Source organism: Colias philodice, chromosome 31 (assembly GCF_061535455.1).
Source record: "Colias philodice isolate Cphi_HAF_F1 chromosome 31, ilColPhil1 Martin Lab GWU primary, whole genome shotgun sequence".
NCBI lineage: Eukaryota > Metazoa > Arthropoda > Insecta > Lepidoptera > Pieridae > Colias > Colias philodice.
In genome coordinates, this window is record NC_143116.1 from 4,617,536 (window position 1) to 4,633,064 (window position 15,529).

The 15,529-nt window shown below is 34.4% G+C and overlaps 1 protein-coding gene across 1 annotated transcript in view; it reads right to left on the reverse strand.

Moving 5' to 3' along the window:
- Positions 1-5,591: 5,591 nt before the first annotated feature.
- The window catches only part of LOC149475251 (monocarboxylate transporter 12-like), a 33,416-nt gene continuing 23,478 nt past the window's right edge, over positions 5,592-15,529 (reverse strand). The window contains exons 9-18 of the mRNA XM_089713584.1: positions 13,922-14,044; positions 13,035-13,180; positions 12,297-12,372; positions 11,794-11,920; positions 11,208-11,351; positions 10,484-10,626; positions 10,015-10,120; positions 9,229-9,302; positions 8,344-8,490; positions 5,592-6,808 (exon numbers count right to left, since the gene is read on the reverse strand). Coding sequence (XP_089569710.1) covers positions 6,684-6,808; positions 8,344-8,490; positions 9,229-9,302; positions 10,015-10,120; positions 10,484-10,626; positions 11,208-11,351; positions 11,794-11,920; positions 12,297-12,372; positions 13,035-13,180; positions 13,922-14,044 — 1,211 coding nt within the window. The 3' untranslated portion in view covers positions 5,592-6,683. The remainder of the gene's footprint in view (positions 6,809-8,343; positions 8,491-9,228; positions 9,303-10,014; positions 10,121-10,483; positions 10,627-11,207; positions 11,352-11,793; positions 11,921-12,296; positions 12,373-13,034; positions 13,181-13,921; positions 14,045-15,529) is intronic.

Consider the following 15,529-nt stretch of genomic DNA (forward strand, 5'->3'; position numbering starts at 1 on the left):
AAAGCGGGCGAAGCCGCGGGTGGAAGCTAGTATAGTAGAAAGTAAAGTTTTTTCATTAGGAAATTACTTACGCTTTGTAGTAATGTAGTCCACACAGGCGAATATACCTATTACCACAGACTAATAATAATATACTACCTACGTAGCTGTAGGTACACACATTCATTCTACTTGTATGGTCTTATAGTAGGGGAGCCCAAGAGGGGATTTTGGGATTTACTCGAGCGCGTCAGATTACTATAAGGGACGGTACCTATTCATTAGTACCTCTAGTCAATATGAGCAGTTATGGTTGGTGGGTGCGCTCAGGGGCCCCGCTGGAAAATTTGAATAATCCATAATTCCCTAAGGTTGAGCTCGAATCGTCAGATTAGCGAAATGGGGACTTCTTATATTGTAATTAACCCCCCCATATATTAATCTGACGCGCTCGAATAATATTACTTTAATTTTTTACCCTTTCTTCATAGCGATTAAATCGCCACTTAAATCGTCAGATTAACGTATACTTTTTTTCAGTGACGTCCTGGAGCATGCAAAATATCAATATCTAACGCGCTTGAGTATTTCCAAGCCAATTTTTTTCTTTTTTAAATTAAAAAAAATCAAAAAACCCTTCCCCACCGCTAAAAGTGAAAACATTATAGGACCTTTTTTTCTCCCTATGGTCTAATCTACCAATTCTAATAGGTTCCCGTGACGCTCGAGTAAATCCACATTTAGCATCCTGGGCTCCCCTACTATTATGTTTGATTTATGACAATGTTTTCGGCAAACGCGGTGACTATTAGATATTTAGTTTTATAGCATTCAAACGCTCTAAAAATGAGAAATTAAAATAAAATCGAAATAAATCGATCACGAGGCGGGATTCGAACCCGCCTTGCCGCCTGCCGGGACAAAAAAGAAATCGACTATCAGATTACTTATTTGATAATCAGTTCCTTCTATTATTATTTTAGTGGGAATATTTTGAGGATCATAATAAAAAATGAATATGACATAATATTTTAGGTGGTGTGAGCTCACACGAAACTAGCTTTACCTATTTTGATCTAAGTAAATTCTAAGTATGTAATAAAAAATCTAAATTGTTTGGGGTGAAAAAAAAAACAATAAATGCTGCAGTTACTAAATTACTTTATTCTCACATCAATATATTTATTTATCAAATACATTATAACATTAATAAGTACAGAAATATGGAGATTGAACTATTTACCGGATTTAAATCGGTTATTTATGACGATTTAAATCCGTCGAAATAGTTTAATCTTAACAATTATACCTACGCTGATTTTGCAAATAAAACAAATGTAAAATTAAACATTCCAATTACAATGCCACGAATTGTTGTCATTAATATGTCAAAATATGTCACAATAATAAAGCCTTCGTAGAGCTCATGTAGAGCTAAATCTTTTGTCCACGATGTCAACAGTCGAATGTGTGTATAGATTGTAAATGGATCGTTATTTTAAATATTTCTTGTATCTAATATATTTAACCGACTTTACCAAGGTAAACAATTCAACAAAATAAAACATGAGTGAATTATATGTAACGTAGCAGTTATTAGCAAGTATTAGACAATGATAGACTGAATAAAGAATATAAGACCTTTCTTAATAAAGTCGGTTAAAAGACATCGAAGCAAATTGTTTATGCTCATATTCACGGATAGATGGCGCTGCAATGAAAAACGAAATTATAACGAACAATTTTTTTTCTTAATCACTACGTCGCGTCCCTTGTAAATTAAAACTTATTTTAAATTCATTGATATTTATTTAAGTCTTCCAGTTTTATTAGCTTACATTACGTTCGGCTAATTACTTTTAATTATGATTAAAAAGGCCAACTGCTTATTTTACTTATAAATTAATACAATTACTTACATATAATAATATGTAACGAACAAAGCATGCGTAGATAAAGGTAAATTCAATAGAATCAATTAAAATAAAATTAAGATTTACAAAATCTGCTTATATACTATAAGTTATAACCTACTGACATGAATTATAATATTACACGATACTAAGGCTAATAAAATTTTTAATCTTAAATTAAGAACATTTTTAATCTTTAAAATAACACAGCCAAAAACCACTACATCTATAAGCATCTTTCCTATACATATAAAAAGATAAACTACGTAGGTAATGTATGAAAAGTGAAAACTTAGATAACTTTCCGTGAAATCTATTTTACTAATTTGTAAAATCATTCATTGACATGATACATCTGTAAGTATATGAAATATGAATCAAGACAAGGCGAATGTTCTCAATGTAGTTAGGCTCTTAAAAAAAATGCAGATAAAATTTAATATTTACTATTTACAAATCTATTCCATTTCCTCAATTTAGTGTGTTATTATAACTACCACGAAAAAAACGTTTTTCATATTTTTTTAAAATGTTAATAGGCTGTACTTTATTTTCCTCTAATATATTCCAGAAAAATTCAACATTCAATATATTGTAGAACTAAGGAAATTTAAATACTTTATATTTATTTATTTAAATACTGGACATAACGATAGTATCTATTCTTTAATAAATAATAATCATAATACTTATAATCACATAAATTTTAAAATAATTAATATACTTAAACACAATATATTCAGATAATACAAGAATTATTTAGTTTTAAATATGATTCTGATTGCAAAAGAAAATGGCGGGCTCGGGACATAATATGGAATTAAACACAGATAATAAAATAAAAACAATATATTAATTTTAACATAAAATAATGTTAAGTGAATGAAATATGTCAACATAATACGACTAAATAAATTTTATCGTAAAATTTTCTGCGACTTCTATACTTAAGTGCATATAAAAAGCAAAAAAAAAAAATTGTAAACATTTTTACTTACATAGTAAATGATTTTGATCAGTACATTTCTAAAGTTAACTATATTATATTTCAGTCAATAAGATCTTATTTATAATAATATGAGATCGTTTTATTGAAGTGAAACTTCTTTATCGGGGTTGGAAAAAAATTTAGTTAACATTTTTTCGTTACTCGTGTCTTTTTTCCGTTACCTACGCGCCATCTTTTTCTTATCCCTACCACGCGTGATTCGACGTATTTCTGTAAAGTTGCATATAGTAAATTATTTTTTGAAAAATAAGGTCATAAAGAAGTTTCACTTCTTACGTGTGTACACTAGTACACGCACACATTTTTTTATATTTTATAACTAATGAATGAAATGCTTATTAAATAAAACATACAATTAAAACTTATTTCAATCAGACTCCAAATTAAACTTAATACGCAAAAACATAATTTCATAATTCGAGGATATCTTTTAAATAAAATAGTAATCTACACTAATATTATAAAGCTGAAGAGTTTGTTTGTTTGAACGCGCTAATCTCGGGAACTACTGGCCCGCTTTGAAAAATTCTTTCGGTGTTAGATAGCCCATTTATCGAGGAAGGTTATAGGCTATATATCATCACGCTACAACCAACAGGAGTGGAGCCACGGGGGTGAAACCGCGTGGAGCAGCTAGTGGTTTATAAAATCAAACCATAGACATTTATCACAAAGTAAGTGGAATCTAACTTAACAATAATTAACATATCATTCTTAACATCCAATAAAAATGTTAGAAATGTTCTAAGCTAAGAAAATAACATAGCTACACACGTGATTTTGTTTTATTTACTACATCAAGTCTGTTTATTTTATAGAAGTGAAACTTCTTTAGGCGCGTTGAGAGTAAAATTTCAAGGTCGTGTCATGGCAATACCGTCAGGTCATGGAGTAGGGCGACGATTTTGGTATGTTTGAATCTTGCTAAAGAAGTTTCACTTCTGACAGGTGTGCTCGGCACACACGCACTTTTTATTTATTTTAAACTACTGCATGAATTATTTCTCTTCTAGGCCCTTAAACAAAGATGTATGTCTACAACATACAAGAAAAAAAATTGTATTAAAAATAAACAACGTCTAGGGCGATATTACAAGAAGAAACTTTACAAATTATTTTTAGTCATGGAATAAATAACATAATAGGCCAGGAGATACTAACAAAAAATATTGTCATTGCCTGAAGAATAAAAAAAAGACAGAAAATATTCGCTCATTTGTACAAGTATGGCGGCATACTTGTACAAATGAGCGAATATTTTCTGTCAGTATCTCTCGGCCTATAAGACAACGGCCTATTCATAAAGCTATCTAAATTGTAAAAAAAAAATACGACGCTATCTTATCAACTATTTTGCAAATAAAGCATATTCTTCTACTCTACAATATAATTACGTCTAGTTCACCATAGATAATAAATTTACAATGTCAAAATGTATCTAAACTTTGACATTACAATAATGTCAATAATTGTAAAACACATAGGTATATTTTGTCGCAATATACAGGGTGTCACACCGTCGGTATACTAAGCATAAAGGAAGTTATAGTTTTGCATACGCTGAGTACCTACGTAAAAAATACTTATAAAATTCCAGACGTATTTTTTTTCAAATAGATGAATTCCTAAAACTCTGTGTGTGTACACCCATAACAAGCAACCCGCCCAACTTTGCCACACGCAAGTGAGCTATCGTTTAAGATTATGATTTCATAGACAAAATGCTCACATTAGCAAAGCGGTATATGCCGGCTGCTCGAAGCTAGAGAAGAATACATGGATTTTATGGAAAAATTTAGCAAAAAATTTTTGGCTTAAATTTGTTGTTTAAGTATTTTTTACGTGATCAGTGTATGCAAAACTACAAGTCCTTTCGCGCTTAGTACCTATACCGAAAGTGGGACACCCTGTATAACCCGAATGAGTTAGTTAACTTGAGACTCCGCTGGAATGCAACACATGCGATATATTAGTTTTTAAGCTATTGCATAGCTTTTATCTCAGACTTTGAGCGCGGCGACCGAATGTAAAAATTCCGTAACGAAAAAACCTAACACCCCCCCACTCCAACCGGCACAGCGATGCGATGCTATGCAATAGCTTTACTGCGGTAGTCCTCGAGTGCCACACGTATTTTTTTTATTTTGCCTATATCATTACATTGAGAATAACGTCATCGGGTTAGGTCTCAAGATAATTCGTACGGGTTGTTTGTCTAGTTAACCACATAATATAATAATTTTACAATGTCAAAAACTAAGGTCAAAACTTTGACATTACAATTTGTAAAACACACATTTGTTGCAATATTACGTGCAAGTTGCGACTTCAGTCACAGATAGGTTACACACTTCGAAAATTTATCATTTTAACTGACAGATAAGCATAATATCTAAAACTTGTGAAACTGACTAAGGCCGCCTGTCCATCTGCAAGAAAACTTCCGCAAGAAATGTCCGACAGTCTGTCTGCAGCTTGCAAGTCTAAGGCCGCGTTCCACCTGCAAGTAGACTTGCAAGTTGCTGTCAGACAGACTAGTACACACTCTGCAAAAAAACCGCAAGAAATGTCCGACAGACTGTCGGACATTTCTTGCGGTTTTTTTGCAGATGGAAACGCGGCCTTATGTTTTCATTCTAAAAACAAAAAAATTCGCATCTGAGGTTGATACAGAAATGAAATCTTTATATATAAAAATGAATCGCAAAATGTGTTGGTAAGCGCATAACTCGAGAACGGCTGAACCGATTTCGATAATTCTTTTTTTATTATATTCCTTGAAGTACGAGGATGGTTTTTATGTAGAGAAAACGTAAATATGTACCACGGGCAAAGCCGGGGCGGACCACTAGTTTCAAATATTTTTTGGCATTTCAAGTTACTACTAAAGCAATTTAAATAACAATTCCTAGCTATAAGCTATCAATGGAGTAAATTCCATCACACAAAATACATTTTTTTTTGCAATCTAGTATATTTATATTTCTATAATTTAAATAATAATTGTAAAAGCTTTTCTAACACAAATTTATTTATGAATAAGGCCCCATATTATAATGTGTATTTGGGACTAAAATTATTTGACATTTAGAGATTTGCGCTTAATTTTGACAGGAAAGGAGACACGATTAGATATGTCACTAGAAAGACCACAGATTAAAAACTGCAGAACAATTGTGAATATCTTACCATACATATTTTATATTAGTAATAATATGCATCTATATTTTATGGTCAGTCGTCAAATAGTAACATAAGGAGGATATTCAAGACAGAGTTGGACAAAACATATTTAGAAAAATATTTAGAAAGAGACACAATCGCGGTACCCTATATGTATTTCCTTTTAATTCAAATAACTAATAAAAGTTTTTAAATTTCCTTTTAGCTTTTCTCTCTTTTACACGAGCGAGAAAGAGACAGCTAGAGTACCGCGATCCTCTCTCTCTTTCTAATTTCTAGAAGCCTTTTTTTGCTCTATCTACAAAAGCTCTTAAAATGACCTTGTTTTAAATCATAAATGATAAAAAAAAGAATGAAGAATGAATTTGAAATGAAAGAAAGAAATAAAGAAATGGTTGTATCTGTGGTTGTATTTTTATTCACAATTATTCTACTAGTTTAGATACAACAATAATACAGACAGATACACTATCTAGTTTTATCTATGATCTAAAAAAGGCGCGATTTTTTTTTTTACATGACAATTTACTTGTCAAATGTTTTCGCGCCAAAACCCAATTCGGGTGACATCGATACAGACATATTTTATTTTTAATTTTTCACTCTTTTTCCTTATTCTTCGTAGCAATGTGGAATGCTATGACGGGAATCGAGCCTAGCACCATACATGAACCCATTCCATAGAAACACCAGGAGTATCCGCCTGTGACGTCACGAATTAAACCTGAAAATGCAATTAAAATATTAGTGGCATTTTCTTGTGTCTGATTTTAGGCGAATACATTTAGAAATTACTTACTGAAGAATTATTATCGGATTTTAAATAAATAAAAAAATAATAAATAAATATTTCAGGACAATTTTCACACACGGCACAATCTGATCCCATACTAAGCTTTCGCTTGTGTTATGGAAACCAGATGTCTGATAAACATACATATATAATTTTTAAATAAATACTTATATAGATAATAATTACACCCAGACACAGAGCAAACAATGTTCATCACACAATTATTTGGCCCGGGTGGGAATCGAACCCACGACCTCTGGCTTGGAAGGCAGGGTCACTATCAACCAAGCCAACCGGTCAATCGGTAAATCTTCATATATATAAAATTCTCGTGTCACAATGTTAGTCTGCATACTCCTCCGAAACGGGTGGACCGATTCTCATGAAATTTTCTGTGCATATCGGGTAAGTCTGAGAATCGGCCAACATCTATTTTTCATATTATGTACCACGGGCGAAGCCGGGGCGGACCGCTAGTGTGATATATATTTCTAAAAAAATATCAAGGGTATTTTAATAATGATTGCTTAGGTTGCTTGGAAGAATATACCGTTGAGCGATAAGGTTTATAAGGGTTACGGATCATTTGAGATTTTTAAAAAGTTAACAAGTGGAAATTTAAAATTAAAAATATGTTAAAATGAATATTGTTAAGCTATTGCATAGCTTCTATCGCGGGCCTTGAGCGCGGGGACCGAATCCGGAAATTCCGTAACGAAAAATCCTCACGCTCCCCACGGGGACGGGCGCGGAGGTGTGGCTTGAAGGCATAGCATGCAATAGCTTTACCGCGGCAGTCTCCGAGTGACACACGTCTTTTTTATTCAGGGTGCTTTTCCGCCAATAATGTGCGAGGATGTGTAGCGAGGAATGTGTTTGAAAGAACCAATCATAACGTTTCATTTAGTTTGAAGCGATACTATTGGTTATTTACAAACGCATCCCTCGCCAACACCCTCGAACATTATTGCTGAAAAAGCATCCTTAATATACATCAATTACTTATACAAAAATAAATTCAATATCCCTTATTATTGAAGTGAAACTTCTTTATCGGGGTTGGAAAAAAATTTAGTGTAACATTTTTTCGTTACGCGTGACATTTTTCCGTTACGCGCCATCATTTCCTTATTTCTACTACGCGTGATTCGACGTATTTCTGTAAAGTTGCATATAGTAAATTATTTTTTGAAAAATAAGGCCATAAAGAAGTTTCACTTCTTACGTGTGTACACTGGTACACGCACACATTTTTTTTGAAGTGAAAACTTCTTTAGCGGCGTTGAGCACTTTTTCTGTAATGGGTATAAAATCATAAACTCACGTCAGGACACGTGACCTGATCGAAAAAGCGTAAGACGGATACCATTCCAAAATATCAAACATGCTCAACGTTAATAATCAAGTTTTCACTTCTGCCGGCACTCCCCCAGTGCAACCCGACTTTTTTTATTTATTTAACTCACCGGCTGTAGGCGGTACAGAAACAGCCGCCAAACTCTGGAACATTCTAACGAGACCATACGATGACGCTATACGAGCTGTACCAAAGGCATCCGCTAGTAACACGGGGACTAAAAGAAACCAACAGCCTAGGCAGAGGCCGTAGGCTCCTGGAATATAAAAAGGAATGAGTGAGTGAGTGAATGAGTTTGAAATGTAGAAATTTAAGATTTTAACGGATTTTAAACGCGATTTATTCATTACTAGCTTTCCGCCCGCGGCTTCGCCCGCTTTGTCTAAAACATAATAAATTATATACTAAAACCTTCCTCTTGAATCACTCTATCTATTAAAAAAACCGCATCAAAATCCGTTGCGTAGTTTTAAAGATTTAAGCATACAGAGGGACATAGGGACAGAGAAAGCGACTTTGTTTTATACTATGTAGTGACTAGCTGCGCTTCGCGGTTTCACCCGCGTAGCCCCGCTCCTGTCGGTCTTAGCGTGATGATATATTATAGCCTTCCTCGATAAATGGGCTATCTAATACCGAAAGAATCTTTCAAATCGGAATAGTAGTTCCTGAGATTAGCGCGTTCAAACAAACAAACTCTTCAGCTTTATAATATTAGTATAGGTGTGTATCTAGAGTGTAAAGTTCGTTCAATAACTCATTCACTCATTCATTCGAGAATTAATTCAATCTTCTTTCATTGAACAATAAATTCGTACTATTATCGTAATATTTTTAATATTTATTTTAGTCAACATTCGTTTATTCACATACTTACTTAGATTTTTATTTATGTAGGTGTTCGATTAATAAAAAGTAAAGCATAATTTCATCTCATCTTTCATACATTTATAATTTTCTTTCATTAAATAATATATAGGAAAAATTATAATACCTGAAGCAATCGCAAGAGCCCACCACGATGATAAACTGGGTAATGTCAGAACTGCGATACCGGCGACAAGGATACTGCAATAATAGGAAAATGTTTTTAAGCTATTGCATAGCTTCTATCGCGGGCCTTGAGCGCGGGGACCGAATCCAGAAATTGCGTAACGAAAAAACCTCACGCTCCCCACGGGGACGGGCGCGGAGGTGTGGCTTGAAGGCATAGCATGCAATAGCTTTACCGCGGCAGTCCCCGAGTGCCACACGTCTTTTTTTTATTTGTATTTTAATTCACTTCGTCCGGATTTTATCTTTGTTTTGTTTTAAAGTTCTGCTCTTTTTATTAATATTAATTATTAGGCGGAGAGGTTAATATTAATCATATTTCATATACTTTTCGTGGTTCAGTAAATACAGCAAATATGTATATTTCAGATTATTTCGCACGATAAACTCGATCCTTAGGTATTTTATTAAAATCGAAGGATTTAACCGCTGTGTTTTTAATATGACTATATAACAAAAAAGACAAAAATTATAATAGACTAGCTTTCCGCCCGCGGCTTCGACCGCGTTTTCAAAGAAAATCCCGTTCCCGTAGGATTTCCGGGATAAAACCTATCCTATGTCCTTTCTCGGGTATCAAAATATCTCTATACCAAATTTCATGCAAATTGGTTTAGTAGTTAAGGCGTGATTGAGTAACAGACAGACAGACAGAGTTACTTTCGCATTTATAATATTAGTATGGATAAATAAAATAATTTGAACAAAAAAAAATCGATTTACCGACCTGATTATATACGCTTTTCGTCTACAAAACAGATGTAAGTCACACAGCCAGCCGAGCCCCAGTCTGCCGCAGAGATCCAACACAGCACTGATTGCTACTAGACGACCTGAAATAAATGTTAAATTTTAAATTGTTTTGATTTTCTTGCTTGAGTAATTATTTTGTAATGTATTAAAATATAAATTCGGATAGATATAAGTACAAAATGATATTCTATCGACCTTTTTTTACTGAGTCTTTCTTTCATACTTACATACATTATTCAGTGATTTTGTACAAAATTTATTTGTAAGTCTAATATCACACTCGAAACGTTCACGTTCATTCATTCACTTCGTCTTACGTAAACTCACGTTAATATATATTACGAATACAGAATGACAGCCTTATTTCTCCCTCACTCATTAACACACTCACTCACTAACTCACTCACTCACTCACTAACTCACTCACTCACTCACTAACTCACCAGCTGCCGCCTTACTGTGTCCCGCGGCGACGGTATAAGCAGGTAGATAGTACAATGCGTACGGTGAACCACAAGACATAAGTGCTACGGAGGTACATAACAGCCCAAACCGCCATGATTTTAGTAGGGACACGTCTAGATATCTGAAAAAGTTAGTAAATTTAACTAAATGGTTTTAAAGTCTATACTTAATGTTGAAAAATAGCAGTAAAAGAATAGATCACAGTAAGAAAAACAGTGTATTTTATCACTACATACACTGCATAGAATAGTAGTTATTATGTATTTTTATTTTAATCGGTCTTTCATTCATTCGTTCATAAATTTATTGAAATATTTTGCCAAAGTTTAGGCAAAACTATGAAAATAATATAAACTGTAACATTGCAAATAAGTATTACAGTATTACTTGGTATTTTAACCATTTTTTTTGTTATTCTAGAAAACTACCTACAATATTGACATTAGAAAACTAAATTATTTACGAAAAACATATTATTTAATCTTAATATGTATAATATAAATCTCGTGTCACAATGTTTGTCCCCAATGGACTCTTAAACCACTTAACCGATTATAATAAAATTCGCACACCATGTGCAGTTCAATCCAACTTGAGAGATAGGATAGTTTAAACATGTAGGTACCACGGGCAAAGGCGGGGCGGACCACTAGTTACTTTTATAGTTATAGGCAAAGCCAGATCTATCAGCTAGTTAATTACCTGGATATAGTCCCAACACATCCACTCTTAACTTCTTCTTCTACGTTCTCTTCTTTCTTCTCTTCTATGTCTTTCTTCACTTCCGGCTCCACTATTTTGTTGGGAATTATTCTACATGGCAACGGTGGTTTTATGTATAGAGATCTGTAAAATATATTAATATAGTTTATACAGGGTGTCCCACTATCGGTATACTAAGCGCGAAGGGACTTGTAGTTTTGCATACACTGATCACGTAAAAAATACTTAACAAAATTACGACAAAAAATTTTTGCCCAAATTTTTCCTAAAAATTCATGTTTTCTTCTCTAGCTTCGCGCAGCCGGCATATACCGCTTCGATAATGTGAGCATTTTGTCTATGAAAACATAATCTTAAACGATAGCTCACGTGCTGGTGGCAAAGTTGGGCGGGTTGCTTGTTATGGGTAATTATGGGCACACCCATAACTGTGTTGTATAACTTGAGTTTTAAGAATTCATCTTTTTGAAAATCGGGAATTTTTCATTTTTTATTCACTATTTTCATTCATTATTTCACTTTACTTTCCCTGGGCCCATCGAAAATTTCCACTCTGTATACAAACCTGCTAAGCTTTCGTCGACTGGCTTTATAAACACAAGTACTGTCAGTGGATAGATCTTCAACTGAATGCAAGATGGACGACGAGCGTGTTGGTCGTAAACGAAGTCGGGCCACTTCACGAGGTAATCCTGAAATAATATTACAATAAAATATATGGTATTACCACAAAACAATTTTAACACAGTCTAACTTTAAAGTACTTTCGATATCAGTTTAAAGTTTTTCAATATCGCCCCCCTAGACAAATGGCTTTCTATTAGCGTAAAGTTCAATAGAATAGATTATGAATGTATGAGATTGACGTAATCAATCGTCGTCGTCGTCGTAATCAAACGTCAATCTCATACATTCATAATCTATTCTATCGAACTTTACGCTAATAGAAAGCCACTTGTCTAGGGGGGCTGTAATAGTTTCGAAATTATAGCCTGTGCACACTTAACGATTACACCAAAGAGTAAAGTAATACATACGGGATTACACGGTCCTGTATATTACACTTACCAACTACCCCCAAAACGTCTAAGCCCTCGGAATCTTCGGAGTCAGACATTTGACATGGTAATGGCGGTCGAGCAACCTGAAACAGAAATAAAAAGCTATAAAATAAATAAATGAGAGCAAAATGTTTATAATTTATATTATTATTTCTCTGTAAGTGATTCAAATGTAATCTTTTTGAGAAATAAATGTCTTAAACCGTAAATATTTCAGGACAATTTTCGCACACGGAACGATCTGATCCCATACTAAGCTTTCGCGTGTGTTATGGAAACCAGATGGCTGATAAACATACATATATAATTCGAAATTTAAAATCTTAGGTATAATATATGTATAGATATATACAGACATAGCAAGACATAGCAAACATCTATGTTCATCACACATATATTTGCCCCGGGTGGGAATCGAACCTCTGGCATAAATAATATTAAAACATTACGTTATTTTAAGCATGTCGGTTCGCAAAGAAAAATGACAGCATAAATAGGTGGTTAAACTTATAATAAACTAGCTTACCGCCCGCGGCTTTGCCCGCTTTGTCTAAAACCTAATAAATTATATACTAAAACCTTCATTTTGAATCACTCTATCTATTAAAAAAAACCGCATCAAAATCCGTTGCGTAGTTTTAAAGATTTAAGCATACATAGGACATAGGGACAGAGAAAGCGACTTTGTTTTATACTATGTAGTGAAGACACTAGATGGCGCTCTTTCATAGGTAAACAACAATACCTCAATTAAACTAGGATGTATGATCTCCGTCAGCAAGTTTGTCCGTTTGTCTTCATTCATCATGGCGTTCTTTTGGTTCAGCGTCAACTCTGGTTCGGGTTGGAATAGATTCTGTAGTCTGTTGTCTTTGAGCGGGACTGCTTTACCTGTAAATCGAAATTTTATTATTTTTCGTGAGTTAGTCATTAATACAGTGGACAACACAATTTTTTTCCTCCCTAGGAGAGAAAATCACACAATATTCTGGGCAACAAATAATTGTGAATAACCTGTACAACAAAAAACCTTTTTTAGAACATCCTGATTCCTGAATAACGATCTACCAAAACACACCAAAAACTGACCATGCTGTATATTCTGAAAAAATTGGTTGTCTGTAAAGTCGGTTTACTGACGATAGTTGAACGTGACAACGTCCGATTGTGCTTCTTTGTCGCTCGTTCCGCGCTCTCGCTCGCACTTCAAGCCTTACATGGAACGCCTCAGAGCGAGGTAACGCCGCATGAGTCATGTTTTTTCGTGCGTGCAGCCGGCTCTATCGAATTATAAGACGTTGTCACGTCAAAAATATCACGAAAATTTTCATTTTCATTCTCGTCCTCATCTTCATTTTCATTCTTACAACAACTTGACATAACAATATGTTACAATATTTAACACCCTGTATAATATAATCCTTGGTACAGTGGTTGACGCGTGAGCGTAGAACCGAGGAGTCCTGGGTTCGATTCCCGGTGGAGACGAAGAAAAAAAAATGTCTCGGTCTGGTAGGACACAGAAGGCTGATCACCTACTTGTCCCTAAAGAAAATCGATCAGTGAAACAGGTGTATAATGCATCTGCCCCTTACCCCACTTGGGGACATGGGACTTATAACCCCCACTCACCGTCCTGCACGTCGTGCAGCAGCGTGGTGCTCTCCGTGGTGGTGGTGGGAGGCGTGGTGACGCGTGGTACTGGTGGTGGCCGGTACAGTGTGGCCGCCACGCACACGTGGAGCATGCCTCCGCCTGGATACGATAAATCTATACTAGTATTTTCTGATGTTTGATTTTACGCGAGTATTATACATTTAGAAATTAAAGACTTTTTAACGGATTTTAAACGCGATTTATTCATTCTATTATTTTCCCGACGTTTCGAACACTTTACAGCGAGCGTGGTCACGGGGAGACATAATAATATATGAATAAATCGCGTTTAAAATCCGCTAAAAAGTCTTTAATTTCTAAATCTATACTAATCTATACTAATATTATAAAGCTGAAGAGTTTGTTTGAACGCGCTAATCTCAGGAACTACTGGTCTGATTTGAAAAATTATTTCGGTGTTAGATAGCACTATTATCGAGGAAGGCTATAGGCTATATATCATCACGCTAAGACCAACAGGAGCAAAGCAACGCGGGTGAAACCGCGCGGAACAGCTAGTAAATAGATAAATACACACATCAACAAAGTCTAGGCAAAGTGCAAATTATAGTCAAAATTTATAGTTTTCCTTATAATCCTAATTTTTAACATTTTTCATGAAAATTAAAAAAAATTGGTTGTTTGTAAAGTAGGTTTACGATCGAGATGTTTACGTGATAACATAGTGCAGTGGCAGCGCTCGAGATGAGACGGGAGATCGGTCCGTCTCTCTCTCGTTATACCGCGATCGCGCTCGTGAGGTTTTGGTGTGACACAAGTTTCTGAACATGTCACCCGACTAAAACGATTTTAAAAACGTTATCACATTAAAAAAATGTGTGCGTGTACTAGTTAGTGTACACACGTAAGAAGTGAAACTTCTGTATGACCTTATTTTTTGAAAAATAATTTACTATATGCAACTTTACAGAAATACGTCAATCACGCGTCGTAGGGATAAAAACAAGATGGCGCGTAACGGAAAAATGTCACGCGTAACGAAAAAATGTTACAATTTTTTTCCAACCCCGATAAAGAAGTTTCACTTCAATAAAAACAATATAAACTCAACAGTTTCCTTCTGATTAGAGCTTATTCAGATTAGAGCGGTATCCGCTATCGGTCTAGTAGGTATTTACTAATAAATATCGACACATCCTACGAATATACGTAGTATAGGACGTGTCGATATTACTAGTGTTCGTTACAGCATCTTATTCTGAATATTGTAAAATAAATATCAAATAACAATGCATGTTTTATCATTTCAAAAACTTATGGATATATTCAAAGTTGAAAAAAGGTGAATTTAGACCATTGAGATATACATATGGAGACGACACCGCGTACATCACTTATGTTCCGCTCAACATACGCCATATGGCGTAACTGCACGCTCATTTTTTATTTGTTTTAAAGTGAAACGCATCAAATATGCCTTCGTGTGTGTTACGATATTGCACAAATAATACAAATAATACGGAAAAGTGCAAAGGAATAACTTTCATCGGTAAGTACCTAACTAGATAATAATTTTTAAAACTTAGTTAGAGCAAAAAAATGGCGCACAGATTTTGTTCGTGG